This window comes from Carassius carassius, chromosome 41 (genome assembly GCF_963082965.1).
Source record: "Carassius carassius chromosome 41, fCarCar2.1, whole genome shotgun sequence".
Lineage (NCBI taxonomy): Eukaryota > Metazoa > Chordata > Actinopteri > Cypriniformes > Cyprinidae > Carassius > Carassius carassius.
The window spans coordinates 20,066,679-20,086,101 of NC_081795.1; the positions used below are offsets into that span (position 1 = coordinate 20,066,679).

At 35.3% G+C, this 19,423-nt stretch overlaps 1 protein-coding gene across 7 annotated transcripts in view; it reads right to left on the reverse strand.

The window, feature by feature from the left end:
- Nucleotides 1-19,423, reverse strand: part of LOC132122944 (teneurin-4-like) — a 243,029-nt gene that overhangs the window by 161,556 nt on the left and 62,050 nt on the right. For all 7 annotated transcript variants that reach the window (XM_059533466.1, XM_059533463.1, XM_059533467.1 and 4 more), the window contains exons 2-3: nucleotides 15,582-15,868; nucleotides 12,394-12,666 (exon numbers count right to left, since the gene is read on the reverse strand). In XM_059533466.1, the coding sequence (XP_059389449.1) occupies nucleotides 12,394-12,666; nucleotides 15,582-15,804 (496 nt within the window). In that variant the 5' untranslated portion in view covers nucleotides 15,805-15,868. The remainder of the gene's footprint in view (nucleotides 1-12,393; nucleotides 12,667-15,581; nucleotides 15,869-19,423) is intronic.

Here is a 19,423-nt window from a genome sequence, read left to right on the forward strand (position 1 = left end):
ACATATATATATATATATATATATATATATATAATTATATCATATATCATTACAATAATGACACAGACAATACAGAGTAATTTATTGGAGAACGAGAGCCCACTTTCTCATTTGTCATACATTTTCTAAAACAGAAAGGCCTGCATTTGATTTATGGAACGTTCTTGTTGGGTCCTCTCTTGGACCTAGTAATGAGAAGTAGAGCAACAGCTCAGCTCAGACTGGCAAACTTTGGCACTGATGAGGTTCGACTAAAGCCTTGTTTTCCAGTCAGCACAAATACTGACTGCAAGTGCACCTGGAAAGCCCCCAACTTTGGCTTTCGTTATTATGCCATGAAATTTGCAAAATTCTTCACTACCATCTCCTGCTGTTTTCAGTGTTGTTTTTTGTGGACATGCCTTTAGAAACTCAAGTATCGACAATCACACACAGAATAGGCAATAATTTATAAGAAATTGTGCATTCATAATTCATAAGAAATCATTTAAAGTTGGGTTACATACAAAGTGTAAATCCCTAACCTAAATCTATAGCATGCAAACCTTGAAAGAGTTGTTTACTTCGGTCCTTCAAGGGGACATGCCCTTGCAAAAAGTAACCAACAACACAATGTATTCTGAAAATCCAGAAAAATAATTCGTACTAAATGATAAATTTATAAGAAATCACAAGTTGGGTCGTACAAATATGTAACCTAAATGTACAGCCTTTGAAACTCAAATCCGCCTCCTAATCTTAATTGCTACTGTAGTTCTCTAAAATGCAAAATTTTGCAGAAGATTCAAGACATACGATATTATACATTTCACACACCACCTAATTATTGCAAGTTTTAATTAGAAATAGTTATTAGTGTAAATAATTTAAAGTATCCTATTGGTGAACACGACTATGTTCCTTACAGTTGTGGTATTTCTAGTTTCACTTAAATTCCCAAAAGCTATGATAAACAATAAAAAAGTGAAAAGATCCAGGTTTCTTTTGCTGTAGGTCAACTTGCTCTTCCGCTCCCACCCTCTGTGAATGTGGTCTGTTTGGGGTCAAACTGAAAAAGGCAGTGCTTATGTAACCTGTAAAAAAGCAAGCCATCCATACAGCTGCGATAAGGCTACCGGTGAGATGATGACAACAATGCTTTGTGAGCACCTCTGAGGGAAAGAAAAGGCTAAAATGAAACTGAATTAACACCAAAACCCTCCTTACTGACACTAGGTAGACAGTGGCATTTCAGTACCTCCGTGTCCTTAAGCTGCCAAGCTCAGAGCTGCTTTTTTAATGGGCATCGAACACAAGGTTGTTCTGTAACAAGACTACTTTAAGAGAAAAACTCTTGCCAGAAGTTTCGAACAAAATGACTAATTTTCAGCCTCATTATGAGCTTTAATTCAGCAACTGGTAAGATGATAAAAAGAGCGCTCTATGACAGTCTTCTAGCTTCATGAGCAACTGCTTAGCTTCAAATAGTTCATCAAATGTGTTCCTTTTACAGCAACTCAATGGCTATCTAGGTAATGTCCCCGGCAGCTATTTTTCATTTATCCAAGTACAGATTCTGTTGACTCTGTCCACAGTTTTGAAAGGCAGAAATCTCCAAAAACTCTCTGGCAAGTTTACATTTCAACAGTTTCAGCCTAATGACGTCTGGTTGGAGTTATGAAACTTCTGCAAGTGGGAATTTTTTTTTTTCCTTCAATTCTTATGGTTATTTATGCTTCAAAACTAATTTTAATTAAATGGAAACAAAGCATGTATTCTATAATTACAGTTGGTTCTTTAACTTAAAGTAGTTGGTCAAGTTTATGTGCTTTCTCAAAAAAAAAAAAGATCAACAACTGTCAACAAAGCAATTGTTTCTAATAACTGAAAGGTATTTACTACATTTCAAATGTTAATTTTCCTATAAGTCTCATTCTGGATGTAACTGTTGAATATGCATGCACAGTCAGTAGCTGCTAGATCAACAGATCATACGTCCAACAACTGTCATGTAACAGTCTATAAAATTACTAATAAATATATAGTAATTAAGTAAAAGATATTGGCCAGTAAATGCTAACAAAGCTATCTTCTGATTGAATGAAGTTGCATGCTAATCATATTAACTTTGACAATCATTTCTCTCTAACAAAGGTAATACATTTGTTTTCATTATTACTGTTGCTGAAAGGCACTTCATTAACATTCATTCTGGGAGACAGGGAAGCAAATCTAATAAAGCTTATGTTCCTATTCCTTTGTTTGCTTTTTTGTAACATGGTTATTTATTCTCCGAGTGGATAATTGCTACATTTTCCATCTAGAATCCAGACTTTGTGGCAGAAGATTGTTTGAAGTCTATATGCAGATTAAATTTAAACTTTTAATTTACAAATGCCTTTTTTTATACGTGGATTTGATTATTTCACCCTTGTCCAAGATCCATACTTTAAATAATAAAATGTGAAATAAATACAAATAATTAAATATGTAAAACTGCAATAATCTAAATCAAAACAAATATGATGGCTAGCCTAGGTTTTATAGCCTACTTATAGATTTTGTTCATAATCATACGACTAGAAAAAAATTCCAAAAATCAGATGATGGATTTCCTTTTAGTTCCTCCCAAGGTTTAATCCCCCTTCACTGCTTGCTATCTTAAGGACTTTTGCTATGCCACTGTCTTATTTAACTTGCTCGCTGGGGTTCTGGGATGGTGTGCATTTACAATAAGCGGTGCAGAATAAATTTAACTGGATTGAACTATTATATACACATGTATAATGTGCTCTTTCAGCCAAAAAGCCAAGACGAAATGCCAAGCTTAATATAATAGAAGCAATGCAATTCATTTGATCGAAATTAGAGTGTCATGTAATGCAATTTCTGGCTTGATTTCAATTGTGTGCAGTAATGAAACACTATTGTCTCCAGTTAAAGCCACAGTGATGCTAAAGGCAAAGCCTGTTTAATAACTCTAGTGTGTGTGTATGATGTATATGTATGTGTAGTAAAATAAAACCCTTTACACTTTATTACTCATGGCTTTTATGCATTGTTCCATATCATATTATTTCACTCTGGGGTCTGACTCATGCTTCATTTCATATTTTTGCGAAACGCTTCATGTACCAGGGTCGATGACACACATTTTGATTTCAGTCAAGTGTTAATTACAGTCATTTGGGCATGCATAATAAATAAGAAATGTTTGTCATTGTGATATGCAGAAACCCATTACACAGATTCAGCTAAAGGATATCAATACAAGATGTTTGGATCTTTCCACATGGACCTAATTCTGAGAAAAACTAACAAACTGCAAGGCTAACTACTGAAAATAAAGACACGTAATGCAGATATGCGTGCATCCCAATAGATTATTTAGCAGCTAGCAATAAAAAAGCATTGGACTAATGCAATAGAATGTGGCATTTATGCTTTATGCTTCACCAAACTGTTGTGATTTGTGATTAGCGGCAGCGGCAGTAGTGCATCCCAGTACTCAGTAAGCGCTCGGAGCTCTGATCGAATGTTATAGAGACGACCGTGCCATCAAAACCCAATGCTTATGGAGCAGAGCAGATAACAGGCCCGCATTGTCCACCAGGGTCTTTAGAGTCTCAGAATGAGCTGTCAAATGAGGCAGCACTAACTCTACTAATCCACCATCTGAGGAAAAGCCGAAGCCAAAAGGAATAAACAAATAAATAGAAACATTAAAAAAGAACCACTAGTGTGATTAATCGAGTCGAAAGTCGCCGGCACTCTGGTGTCAGCTTTGAAGTAACGTTTGCACTCTCACGCAAGCATGACCACTTTTTAGCACTTGTCAACAGCCAACTCGGGAATCAGCAGAAAACAAAAAACGCTGAATTTTTCTCATCTCTTTTTTTTTTTTTTTTAGATGTCATTTGCTACATAAAACGAGAAAATGTTTTGCAGTTAATTATAACAAAGAACAGATTACTACAAAGAGATGTTTTCATAACAGTGCTTTGATGTGATAGCTGTGATGCGATGTAAATTAAAAAAAAAAAAAAAAACTCAAACGAAAAAGATGTTGATAACATACTGCTCAAGGCAAAATGCAGCTGCAGTCCTTATGTTTAAAAATAAACTTGACTGTTATATTTTCTGAAGAAATTGGTGGAGTGGTGCTTGTTGTGCCTTGTACTAATGATTGTAAATGTTTGTTGGTCTTCGATGGTCTCCCAGTGTGGCAAGACTGGTCTGTTTACTGATTTTAGAATGGTTTTGAGAACATTTCAGCTGCTCAGGCTAGAATACCACCTGACCCACAAGCTGAACAAACCGAATAATACCTTGGCCAGTATGGAAGACAAGCTAAGACCAGAATAAACCAGCCAAAAGCATTTTTTTTTTTGCATTTTGCTGTGCACCTGCAATGGAATTTTGGCTTAACTGGTTATCTTATCTAAACTAGGCCTATTAAAAATACTTCTTAAACCAACCTAACAAGGTTAGTTGTGTTTTGCTGGTTTCGAGGGAGTTTTGGAAACTTATCAGTTGGTGATGCTGGGATACAATTTGGCAAACCAGCTAAACACCATTAAAAGGCTGTATTTTTCCTCAGGCCTTTCTTGGTGAATGGTCAACTTTGAATGTTGTTCTGTTCATTGTTTAGTAATAAAATGGTACTTCAGTGCGTATGTATTGTTTTTAGAACATACGGTTCTTGAAATTTTTGGAATCATACATGTAGTTATTTAATTTAGCTATATTGACAAGCCCAGTCTCTGTTAATAATATATATTTTTTTATATTACATTCTGTAAATACTAATTAGGGGGCCTTTGAATGTTGTGTTAGACTGTTAGGGGCCTTAAAAAAATTTAGAAACATTGGATTAAAGGGTTTCTTCAAATCTTTCACCGTCAGTATGAGCAACAGTAATAACTACAAGCAAGTTATATTTATATATATCCAAAGACAAAGGCAAATTAAAGTTTGCATTTCCACAGAAGATTCTTAGCTGTTATTAAAAGAAAAGGTCATATTGAGTGAGAGTGCAAACTCTTACCCATACCAATACTAACATGAAATACACATTAAGTGAAAAGTGATGTGACATTCAGCCAAGTATGGTGACCCATACTCAGAATTTGTGCTCTGCATTTAACCCATCCGAAGTGCACACACACAGAGCAGTGAACACACACACACACACTGTGAGCACACACCAGGAGCAGTGGGCAGCCATTTATGCTGCGGCGCCCGGGGAGCAGTTGGGGGTCCGATGCCTTGCTCAAGGGCACCTAAGTCATGGTATTGAGGGTGGAGAGAGAACTGTACATTCACTCCCCCTACCTACAATTCCTGCCGGCCCGAGACTCGAACTCACAACCCTTCGATTGCGAGTCCGACTCTCTAACCATTAGGCCACGACTTCCCCAAATTAATTTTGGGGAAAATTAATTTCCTGAAATTAATATTTCAGCTGCAACGGCAAATCAGTTCTTAAGTGCAAAAACATAAAATGCAATTTGTGATAAGTCACATTCGCACCTGGCATAATGCTCATGAAGTCATGGCCAAAAGTTTACAAACAGCTTCTTTTGTTTGGGTTCCAATACATATGCTCACTTTCATTTGTCTTTCGCACTGCACTACATAAAGGTGTTAGCATGCTAATTGCTTTAGTGATAAAAAATGAAAATAAAAAATACCCTGGGAGGCATTATTAGACTCTTTAAAAGAGTAAGTGGGGATCCCCCCAAAAAAAAAATCACAAAGCAGTACCTGACCTCAGCAAGGTTAACACAGCCATAGTTAACACCGTTATTCAAATGCTATAAAAATAATTATTCATATTCAAAATTTGAATATAATATATATTGAATTCAAAATCAAAATTGAAAATGTTGTTATAGTATTTTCTTAGCATTCAATGCATCTTTATGTCTGTTCAATGCTCAAGGTCAGGTTCTGTAACCTCATATCTCTGCGGCTGCTATCTCACACCACTAAACGCCATATGCCTTACTGAACCACTCCTGAAAGGGAGAAAATATCTCATCTAATAGAAGTCTGATTTAACTTCACTTTGTGGGTTGATAATATGGCAGCGGGGCTCAGGGGAAACAAAGTTCAAAAGACAAGGGAGGTGAGGGAGATATCACGCTCTAAATATGAAGCCTGCTTGTGCTCCCTTGGGGTTGCAGGAATGGTTATGCGCCTTTAATTTAACCGACCTGAGTGGTCACAAGAAACTGACTCACAGATCATCATTTCAAGTTAAAATTGGTTTCAAATGAAAGCCGTTTGAGTCCAAGTAGGTGAGTAATTTACTCTGTAATTAGTCTGCCCATATCTTCCGGCTTTGAGCATGAGTTTGTCACACTGTTGGGATAATCAACTGAAAGCTAACTGTTAATATGCTAAAATGTCTATGCCTACATTTTTGCAAAACTTCAAAAACTTAACTCTACGTACAATTCAATGGAGTTTCCAGCTGAAATCAACACTAGTGGTAGTAAAACGACGACTTGTTTTCTCACAAACTATGATTATTGGGCAGATTGTTGATTAATAAAGATTAATTTTCATTCCTTGTACAATAATATTTTATGACCTCAAAATAGGTTTCCCATAATGTATGGTTTGCAAACGAATACATTTCGATGTTTGCATCACACACCCATCTTCATATGTATTGCTTTTAGTAAACTTGCTTGATAGCTCACCTGGTACAGCACTGCACCATGAAGATTGCCAGATTAACATTCATATATTTCAGGTTAAACCTTAACATGCTTTTAGCACTACTAACTGGACATTTCATGTTGAAGGTTTCATAAAACTTGAGTTATGTATGACATTTAATTAAAAAAAAAAAAAAAAAAAAATTAAAATTACAACAACTATAACCGGCCCAAGAAACATTGTCTGTTTTGCTGGTTTTGAAGAAGATTTTAAGATGGACTACTAGTCGGCAACCCAGTTTTTCTTTCCTTTTTTTTTTTTTTTTTTACTGTTCTAAGCTGGTTTTTCATGTGATGCATGGTACACTTTGAAATACAGTTGTTCTGTACATTCCTTGGTGCCCATACAAAATGATACCATTTTCACAAAGCAGAGCATTTACTTAGTACTTCAAGATAAAGAACACCATAGTATTGAATTTACATGTCTTTAAAAAAACTATGGTAACACAATAGCACTTTCTTGCTGGGTACAGTCATATTCTTCCCAGCTCAATATCACCATGACATCCAAGTCTTATTTAGAACAGAGTATAAAAAATACACCCAAGATAAACAGTATACCCCCTTTCTGCCAAGCAGCAGCGCTGTGCAAAACGTAATTATCAAGTCTGTGACAGACACCCAATGGAGCAGCATACAAACTATTAGCCAGATAGAATCTTAGCATGTTTTTTTATGAGACAAATTTTTATCATTAAACGCCCAAAACTAAAGTCCAAATCTCATATGCTATGAGGATACAGAAGTAACAGTTTAACTGCTTGTCAGCTGAGCTTAAAAGTTACAGTGAGGCTCTATAGTAGCACATTTGTCTCATTGTCAACATCCTCAATTACAGCAACACTGATCACCCTCATGAGCCCCTTTTAACCTCAATTTTTCAGCAGTTCAAAAGCAGTTCAAAGTTTCCAGCGAGTCCTAAACTTCAGAAGTGACATCTTATACAGACTCTACAAAGAACCAACGCGGAGGCAGTTTCAGTAAAAATTAACCAATTATAGCTTCCTCACTTCAAACAAAAATAAGGGAGAGCAAGTGTAGATTTTGCAATGCGCAAGCTTCTTTTCGGATCTTCTGATCTGTTTCGCCCTTCAGGTTTGCACCACCGTTTTCAAAGTACAACCGAGACAACATGCCTAATTCTGCATGAAACTGTCAATTTAGCCTATACAAACAACCGCAAGAAGTCACGTAATGCAAGAAACAAAAGGTTGAAATGCTAATCCACCTCTCCCAGGTATCAGCTTCCATTTCTCAATTGCTCAACATGCGTGCCAAGCCCCCATAACAGGCATTAACTTACAATCACATGGGAACACTATCAGTTACACAGCTCCCAGGGAAAAATCTGATGGATGGCACCAGCTTAATCATGCGTTTAAAAAAATAATTGTCCTTCCTCTAGGAAAACCATGCCACCATTCACTTTTCACCTCAGAGCACATTTTACCTCCTATTTAGATTATCAGAGGTGAATACTTTTACTACTATTACTACTACTAACAACAAGTATAATAATGCATTTATTATAATAATAACTTTAACTATATCATCCTCTCCTAATTGTTATTGGCCTTTTAGGAGATACATTCTTACCCAAAGCAGAATATGGTAACAAGAAGGACGTAGAGCAAAATGGGGTTAAGGGCTTGGTGACTATCAAGTCCCAGTAATTACCCCTTTAATTGAACCACCCTTTCTGGTAGTTAAACCCTTAACATTCAGCTTTCTATCACAAATATTTAACCACCATGCCACACCAATGAAGAAATCGATTAAGTATGTCATTAAGATAAGCCTTAGATTATAAACAAATTAAGATATGACCATCACAGCCATTTTGAGCTGGTGAACTTTCATTTATTTGCATTCGATTTACACTAATGACCTAAACTTTGAATAGCACGTATTATGCTACCATGTAATGTGGCTGTAGCTGAAAATATCATTCTGATCAATTTTCACAGATTAAATAAAGTGAAACGGGTGCTTTTGTATCCTTTTTAAGCTTGAAATATCCAGCCCCATTAATTGTAATTGTGTGGAAATGGGCGATCAGCACATTCTTCAAAATATCTATTTTTTTGTGTTCTATGCTAAAAATTAAGTAATAAATAGTTGTAATTACATGAGAGCAGGTTCTGGCTGAACTAATTATTCAAAGGTATGGGATGGAATAAAATTACAGCACTTGAAATATCCAGTGAGGTCCATTGCTTGCAGCATTTGTAAATACCATAAAGCCCATGCAGTGAAGGGTCTGTTGGCTATGACACAGTTTGCACTTTGCCCCCAGTAGCCCGTATGTCTAGAACAAGGTTCGGCTTGCTGCTAAAAGAGCCTATGCCCGATCAAAATGACTAAGCAACGGACCTGACTGTTAGTGTCTGAGAAAATCTGCTTAGACATGAGGGTCAGTATTAGCAGGTTGTACAAACAAACACACACACAAGCACACTAGTAAACTCCAAATAATTCAGAAATAACACTGAATATTGCCATATTACATGATCAAAAACCTAAAAATTTTAATTTCAATGTGTTAGTCTTAATTCAAAGTGATAAAACACAAGAAAGTTGGATAAAATGTTTCAGTTAGCTTGCCCTTTAAAGTGGGCATTATTAAACATGAGTTTAAAAAACAGTGAACACAACTGCAGTTTCTGCTTGGATGAACAGAATAAAAAGCAATTTTGAATTATGTCTGCTTTACAACAGTCAAACAGATGCCTAAAGCTGCGAATAAAGATATACATGGAGGGCATTTTCTTTTTCACAGTCATCAAATCCAGTTTAACGCGCATTAGCCTCACCTCAGCGTTTCACGATGTTCAGACAGACATATTCCATTTTCTTTTTAAGTCCATCACTGATGTCTATGCATAAAATGCGATGCAGCACAAAAGAATACCTCTGTCGTTTTAAATAAGAATCAAAAAGCTAAAAAGACGCAGGCTACAGTGCAAAACAGACTATTTATAGGCTCTCAGGGAGACTGTGGAGCAAAAGGCAATTAGTGTTTCACTGCCGGGCCCTTGATGTGTGATTTCTAAAGGCTGTTAGACTCACTATCAGAGTTTGGCAGTGAATATGTACATTGTAAACAAGAGTGTGATTAAGTCTCAACTAGATTGTGGGTACAAAGAGTGCCAAACTCAAACGTTTAAATGCTAGAAATCTTAAAGAAAGATCACATTTTGCTCTCAAAAAGTCAAGGCTTGTGATATAGATATAGAGGAGGATATCCACAAAATGGTTTAGGTCCAGACACCAAAGAACATTGCCAGGTGGTCAGAAGAGCCCAAGTCTCACTAATACTCTGGTCTCTAGATTTATATTTTTTGTCTATTTTTTTATCATCTGCCAAACAAAATTTGAACATTAGATTGCTTAAAAAAGATAAAGCACGACTCTCCTCAAACCGCCTAATTTGAGATATCACGAATGAACGAGAAAAGCTATGTGCAGAAATGTAATTCTATGAGTAAAAGTAATGCTATGAAAATAATAAAATCAAATGGTTACACTTTACAATAAGGTTCATTAGTTAACATTAGTTAACTACTTTAGTTAACATGATCTAAGCATTAACAAGCTAATGAACATGAACTTAGCTAATGTTAATTTCAACATTTACTAATGCATTATTAAAATCAAAAGTTATGCTTGTGAACATTAGTGAATGCACTGTGAGCTAATATTTAACCAATAATGAACTACTGTATTTTCATTTGCATTAACAAATATTAGTAAACACTAATAAATACATTGTTCATTGTTTGTTCATGAGAGTTTAAATAATTAATACAAAATAAAATAAAATGATTTTTAAGTCCTCTGAAGTCTGCTAGTCAGCACAACTGAAAGGCCATTCATGAAATATCATTTAACTGCAGTTTTTCAAAAGGTTAATTGTATTATTCAACTACAAGAAATGCTTATACTGGTTTAATAAATGTTAAAATTCTTAATGCATGACATAAACAGCTATCATTTGCATTCCCAATAGGAAGTTCTTACTTCATAACAGACTCAGTATTTCATGCTGAGATTATCCATATATTCCTCCAGTTTCACTGAGTGGTTCCTCTAGCATAATCAGGCCCTGCTCCTGACGAGTTTTACCGTGACACTGTCTCAGTACAATGTGACCTTCTATGCAAGCAAAGACACTCATTGGGCCCTTGGGGATAATTTGGAAGCACTGAGCTTGAGGAGGATGCATCCAGGAAGGCTTTTTACTCTGTTTGGGCCACTAATCTCATCAGAAAGCATCTGACCTCTACTAGCTCCGGCGTATAGACATGCCTTGAAGATTATTAGTGAAAAATGCTAAATATTTTTACTGCGGTTACATGGGGATAATTCATCACTTAACTATATTATTTCAGTGAAGAACTGTGGTAAAAAATTTGTAAAAATAAAATAAAAAAAAACACCTCTTACATATACTGTCTCTTGTAGCTCATTGCTTTATAATTAGAGACTGGATCACAGTTTACCATTGGCCAATCAAAAGGAAGCAGAGACTTTCATGCATCATACTATAATTACTTTATTAATAATACATTTAATCCATCTGTGAATATAACAGAGCACTGAATAAAATCCAAATTTGTATAAGAAAAGTCACCAGATAATAAAATAAAAAATATTAGAAGTGCCAAAGGCATGGCCTAACAGAATGTACAATTAACAATTTGTTGTTGTTGTTTTTTGTAGGCGACCTGAATTTGAACCTGGCATTTGATCTTCAAGAGTCATTTAATGTAAAAAATGTCTGAAAGCATTTAAACGAAAGAAAGAAAGAGAGAGAGAGAGAGAGAGAGAGAGAGAGAGAGAGAGAGAGTGAGAGATAGATAGATAGATAGATAGATAGATAGATAGATAGATAGATAGATAGATAGATAGATAGATAGATAGATAGATAGATAGATAGATATAGATATGAATGAATGAATAATTTGTAACAATGATTTTGCTTTTAATACTGACAAATTGTTTTGAGCCGAATGTGAAGAGATGGAAAAAGTAATCTTTAAGTTCTGTATATATAGCACTTAAACTCAGAACTCGAATTATCATATTATTACATTGTGTGACGAGTGGGGCGGGGCCGAGAGCCATGGGAACGGAGCGAGGCCGGTGGAGTGATTGGGAAATGAGCGACACCTGCTCCACTTACCGGTCTCGAGTCCCACGGAGGAGATCGGAAGAATACAAAAGAGGAGCGACGACAGTGAAGGACGACAGAGGACCAGGCCTGGGCTTTATTTTTTGTTTTGGTTTTGTTTGTGCGCGAGGGGCTGTCGCGCTGTTTTGTGTTAATTTTCTTATTAAACTTTTCATTTTGAATGTCCGCCGGTTCCCGCCTCCTTCTTCCCGTCATTGTGGAGTTTGTATACTGCTACACATTGCATTTCCATAAAAAAAGCATTCATGAGATATTTTTAAGCAGAATGTCATTGCAGAAGAGCATTTAAAACAAACACACTAGAATGTCACAAAATCCGCCTCTCCAAACCACACATGATTTCTATAAGTAGACTTTGACTTTGATATAAAAGGGGCATCACACATTCAATCTGAACTGACGTGGTGCTAAACTGGAGACGTCCCTCTGTGCCTGGCCCCGTAATCCAGCTCTCAGTCGTGAAGAGAGCGTACAGACATTTGAACTCACCGTTTTCTGTATTTTCATGCTCGGTGTCAGTAAGGGTGAGGTTAGAGTTTGCTCTGCTGGAAAGGCAAGAGCTGCGGCTGGATTTGGTGTTACTACGGCCCCAGAGTCGGACAGCGTGCTCGGGGGACATGATGCCATCCGTTTCGGTGTCAGCGTCTGATCCCACGCTCATAGAGTAGTCGCGGTGGGGAAGGCCCATTTCTGTCCTGTATGCTGCCATATGGGGCGGCATGGGATCTCCAAAAGCCAGGTCTCTGAGAGAGAAGTCCGTCCCTGATACAAACACACAAGGACAAAATGAGAGAAAATACAACCTGTGTTATGCATACAAGAACAGACTGCAAGTAAAAATCCTGTTCCGTTTCCACATCTCATTTCATTACTTTTTTCTTTTTTTTTTAAACAATAATGTAAAAACCTTTTTACAAAAACCTACAATAAGGTCAAAGATTAAGCAATGATAGAAAGTTCTAATAATAATAATAACGAATAACAATAATTAGTATTTTAATTTTAGTAGTACATACAGTATATGCTATGCATTGCCGTCAAAAGTTAAGTATATTTTGGGATTAACTGTGTAGCCTTCCATTCAGAACAGCCTTTGGGCTAAAATGTGAAACTATGACATCTTAAAACACTGTCTAAGTAGGCAGCTCATTAGGTTTTGATAATCATTACCATTTATCACAACAGAACATCTTTTACAGAGCACCTGATTTCATATACTGTATGGCATCAAATATTACAGAGAACATGCAATATATGAAACTAGCCGATATTTAATCAACTTGGAAAGCCTATGGGAAGTTTAGATTCAAAATGAAACAGTCTAACCCACTTGAGTGTGCAAAAACTCAATAAACATCATATTCAAAGTGGTAAAGTCAAAAAGGTACAAGAAAGAGGAAGCTGTTTAGATGAAGCCAACAGCAAATTATAGATTTATGCCCGAGAGTGAAAGCGATAATAGTTAGCGTGGCAGAGAGCAACAATGCATTTAGTATTCATGGAGGGGAAGTGGATATTTTTTCAGGTCACCATCAACTGGACACATTATAAGGTCATAAAAGACATCAGCGAATCAGCATTCACGGCACCCCCCTCTCATTAAAGTCCCAGAACACTAATGGCAAAGCTACAACAGCGCATTCAGCTTTCCTTTTATCTCTCTGGTTTTAGATACAGCTTTTCAGAACGGCTGGAATATATTAGCGACGGATCGAATCGTCGCCGCAGTTTCTCTTAATTGCTCGAATGCAATCAGTCCCTCAAGCGTATCTGAAAGATGTGCTGCGGATCTCGAGTCTGCGAGGGGAGCTCCCCCAAAGCGTATGATAGTTTGTCTCATGTTAACAAGTACATGGAATAGGTATGTGCTTTGATATGAAGCAGGCAAGTAAAATGATCAAGGGTGCAGCGTTCCACACTTCAAAAGAAACTAATAAGCACAGGTCATGTATCAGAGGTGATTAAGATTATTTGCATTCTTGGCATTAAAAGTTTTAATACACTTCATTTAGGGGAATCATCATGCCGAAAAATCTTTATATTTTCATCTTTTATTTTATATTTTTACTTTTATTTATTATTATTATTATTATTATTATTATTATTATTATTATTATTATTATTATTATTATTATTATTATTATTATTTATTTATTTATTTTATGCAGCAGTCAAATAAGGAGCATTATTAGGCACTAATGAACCAAATTTAAGCTCTAAGGCTAAACATCTATTTGTCAAGACACAAATCTTAAATCCAAACTAAAAAAAAACAGTTTGTTCACTTCTCTTTTTACCTCAGGCATGCAAACTCATAGGGGGAGGAAAAACCAGATTAGAGTCCCTTAGGGTTAGAAACTTAGAAAAGTTTAATGTATTCGTTGATTTTAAAAGCTTAAAAAAAATAAGAATAATATATCTCACTCTGCTTCACTTGTCTCAGGCTACCTTCACACTGTTGTTTTTATGGAGCCCATTAAACATGACTATACATTAATAATAGCAATAATAATAATAATAATAATAATAACAATAGTAAATTATTATTATTATTAGTAGTAGTAGTATATTTGTATGAAAATAGTTATATATATATTAATACAAATCAAGAAATATTAAATATATTAAATACAATATACTACAGTAATAAAATTATTGTACTGTAAAATCTAAAAGATTACAAATATATAATCAAATTAATTAGTATCATTTAGTAATACTACAGCTAGTTTAGTATTAATATGTGGTATTCATATTTATTATTTAATATTTATTCTAAAAATTAAACCGATTAATAAAGAAATGTTATATTTAATATGCAATACTAAAAATCACTACGTACTATAGCAATAGTACTGTAAAACCAGATTTTTTTATTATTCAATGAAATTAAAACGTTGATGATTTATTATTAATAATAATAATAATAATAATAATAATAATGTTATTTTAAGGTGACACGTTTGGTGACAACCATATCAATCCAAGTTGTTGTGCTTTATTTTTTCCAATGGAAAATAGGATACATTTTTAACTGATAATTCATCTCTGATTTTGGGTATGAGGAACAAATTTCAGCCTGTTCTAAAACAAAGTTATTGCACAACATTGGAAGACTTGAAATATAGCACACAAGTCATGTGGACCACTACCGTGGTGCTTTTAAGGTTCTTTTTTGGGAGTCTGAAAGCCCCTGGTCACCAATAACTGTTGTATGCAAAAGAGCAGCATGGACATACAAATTAAGCATTTGTGTTCCTCAGAAAAAAGAACAGTATTTAGTTTGGAACAACATGAGGGTGAGTCTTTTTATGCACAGAATGGATTTTGTGTCTTTCTGCTGTAAAACAGATATGAAAAATGCAGGCTGCTGGCCGAAGGTAAATTCTGTGGAGACATGCAGCAATCAGAAATGCATTATACTTTAATAGGCAAATTATAATGTCATCAATAACAGTTCACTTCTGCAAATTAAGCCGGATTGATTTCACAGCAAATACAAACCAAACCGGAGCCCATGCAAAACCATAACCCACACAGACTTAAGTGCAATTGTACCAGGCAATTCTACCCCGTCTTTGAATTGCATTTGGCAGTGCTAATGGCACAGAAATGACACAATTCTGTTTTAAAATGCACCAGGAAGATCCGACATTTTGAAATCTAGTCCCGCTCACCTTGCCTGCTGAACTCTTCAGCTTCATGGTGCACCACGTCTTTGACTCGGCTGCCATAGGCCAATCGGGAGTCCTGGTCAAAAGCTTTGAGGGTCTCGCTGGAGCTGTAGGACTTGGGGTTGAGCTTGCCGTCCTCACTGTCAGCTGAGGAGCTGGTGTACAGGTGCTCCGTGTCCCGCCTGGAGGTCAAGGAGCGGTAGGGTCTGCGTTCTTTCACTTCCATGGCAAACTTGTCTCTTGTCTTAACATCAAAGGAAGGGAAAGAACCCAATTCAGTCCGTATGATTCTGCAAGAGGACACAGATGGGGACAAAAAGACTTGCTTAGCATGAATACCGCTTTTAGCAGCTACAATAAAAACTTAAACATCACTACTGTTCAAAAGTTGTATTTTAGTGTGCCACTCTGCATGACAGGCAGCTGAGATATTTTTTTTTCAGCTGGCTTTTTTGTGACAAGACCCTTAAGAACTATAGTTTAAAAATAGCAGCTTTTACTATTAGCTTTTACTATTTACTATAAAAAAATTAAAAAAACCTTTCCACACGCATCCACGTTCACATGGGTTTCACACATTTCATCATGAAAATATTCCAAAACCATTTCATGTGTGTTTCACATATTTTGCATGGGATTTTAACATGTGAAGTTCATATGGTTTCTCTGTAGGGGTTGACAAAGCCGAAAAAATAAATTAAATCAATGAATAAAATTCCAAGCCATATTTTTTTTTTTTTTTTTTTTAAATGACTGATTTATTTTTTTCTTACAAAAAGTTACTGTATGACTTCCGAATACAGTGCACATAGTCTCTTTTTTCCCCCATTGTCTTATTTATTTATTTTTTTTAACAAAAGAGCAGGTTGGACATTGTGCAAAATATCTCCTTTTGCATTCTATGGAACAAAGAAATTCACAAGAGAATGAAATGACATGAAGGTAAGTACATTTTAGTTTTTTGTTGCGTTATTCCCTTAACACACAACAAGGTAAATTAACACCGTCTACATCGTCATCTGCCTCATTAATATTCCAGCCTCATCCTAAAATCCTCATTACAAAGCAAACAGCATTGTGAGAAACATTAGACCTTCATAATGCAAGCTTGTACGCAATAATGCATGCATCTCTGTAACTAAATGACACTTTGTAGCATAGTGTTAAAAACAAAATGGCGGCGTGGAGAGAAATATATTAGTGTAGGTGCACAGTGCCACTGTGAGATCACACAACCTGACATCGATTTATAGGTCCCCTGATTTTGAACTGGAGCAGCGCAAGAGGACTTAAACATGTCAAAGTGGATTTATGAAGTTGATTAGAAGTTGGGTCATTGTTTTCTCTCAGGCTCACTTAAGATAGTGAGGTTATCCTGCTTGATTCAGTTCATTTCCTGGACATCGGCTCAGATCCACATCAGGAGTTTCTGACAATACAAGGTTTACTATCTGTAATGCATTGAACCGCAAGCCGTGCAGTCTTCAGACATTTTAGACCAGCATTTCATTTACTGCATCTGCTGATAGCGCGTGCAGTGTGGTGTTAAAAATAGAATAAACCATCCATAAAAATGTCTCACGCAAATAAAGGACACAGCTAGGACACATTTAGAAAAAAAATATTTTGAACAAACAAAACTAAGCATATTTTCTGTATTGTAACATTATTGTTGACTACTTTCTTGTAAGTTAAACAAAAAAATTTAAAAAAATTTAAAAAATGAAGAAAAACAATAACGTATTGCTTATAATATAAAATACATTTGTAAAATAGTACTGTAAGCACTAATGATGTTAAGTTGTTGTATTTATGCATTTATGTTGTATGAGTATAGATCATGCTAGAATGATGAATTCAATCAAATATATACTTTTTATTGCATTCATTTAATATTTAATAATAATTCATTTAATTTCATTCATTACAGTAATCACAATGAATTTAAAGTAATGTTATGACGAATAAAGTTAAAATAAAGTTATGACGATTATAGATGTGCAACAGTAATAAACAATTATGAAACAATTAAACACAGGGGAAAAACTGGTTGAACAAAGTCTAACTTTACTTATGGGAAAATATTGTTTTTTATATAGAATTGAAAGTATTCACAAAGGTATTTTGTTGTTCTGGATTTAATTCTTGTTTTAATATATATAAAAACAATTAAATTATCAAATAAACTATTGGGTTACTTACTACAGTATTTTTTTTTCAGATTACAGTAATTGTCATGCAAGTAATTTAGTAGTGAAGAAAATGTGGATTAAAATTAAATATTATTCAGTTATTAAAGTACAAGCATGGATAATGCTGAACTGGATTAAATATTAAAATTTTATTTTCTATTTAGAGAAATCTTTTACATCAGACAGGATGATTTTTATTAGTGTACTGTGAAAAAAATGTTACAGTGATGATAATTATGTGTAAAAAAATTTAAATAATAATAATAAAAACTATGAGCCTTGATATTGCTTTGTGAGATTGACCAGTCTCAATTTCTTAGCTGAAAAAAAAGGCAACCCACACATCACAAATAGAAGGCTTAATCATAATGGAATTAGGTTTTGTATCCTCTTAAGCAAAAACAAAAAAACAACAGTTTGAGTGAGACAATATGGCCGACTCATTCTCAGCATTTCCCAGCAGATAAGCTCTTTAAGACCACTGTAATATAAATGTGTTTTGCTCCCACAATAATCCACAGTAAACTATATCTAACCCCCCATTAAACAGCCTCTTTATTGCCAAGCCCATTATGGAGTCGGGGTCATCTTTTGTATGGACTGGCAGCTGAAAAGATGGCTGTGATTAATGACTTGGAGACCTCTGCTCCAGGACCTCCGCTGTGGACAAAAACTGCTTTTCTCCTAAAAGACCCGCAAGAGCACTTCAGCTGCCGGGCCGGAATCTCCAAAACATTTGCTTTAGGGTTACTAATTTTTTTAGCATTTAGAAAGAATCTTCTAGCTTATGTTTATTCATAAAAAGACAAAAGAGCCTTTATGGCAGCACTTGAAGGGCTTTTGTTAAAGTGCATTGTTTTAATTCCCAAAAGCCTCACTTCAATTAAAATGCCACATAGTGTGGAGATTCTGCGCATATGCCATGCTCCTGAATATCCGGGGTCCCGTGTTTACAAGGGTGTACCTTTGGGGCCATGGGAACGCTTTCCATCTTTTCAACGAAGCAACAGCCGTCACTTGGGATTTGACAGCTGATGTCACATGTCTGTGAAAGGGAAGATGCGTTTGACTGACATTTCTCTATGAAGAACTTCAAGAGCAAACTATTTTTGCTCTCTCTGTGTTTTTCTATGATAGTGTGTTAAGCTGTATGAATAATCAGGGGAAAAAAAGTCAGAGACGTCGGCTCCTACCTAATCCCAGGAGCCTTGTGGTGGGCAAAAAAAACAGAAAAGAAAAAACAGAAAAAAAAAACACCCGATATGAATAAATAAAGCTGAAAAAAGACTGATTTCTGTCCTTGGATTTAACAACCCCAAACTTTTTTTAATTTGTTGTTTTGCCTTAAAATGTATTCATGTTTTTTTGAATGAAGTCAGCAAGGCTTCATTTACATAATAAAGGAATACAATAAAAAAAATAATAAAAACAAAAATATTTAAAAAATTACAATTTTAAATTTGTATATATAAACATGTATTCATTTCTTAAGAATAGTTTATTTGATTAACAGAATAAAGTTTTTACCGTCACATTTTTAAATTTAATATGTCCATGCTGAATGAAAGTATTAATCTTACTGAAACCAAATTTTGAATAGTAGTGAAGTGTGTGTGTTCCAGATGCACACTGAAATTAAAAATGCAGTGCAGT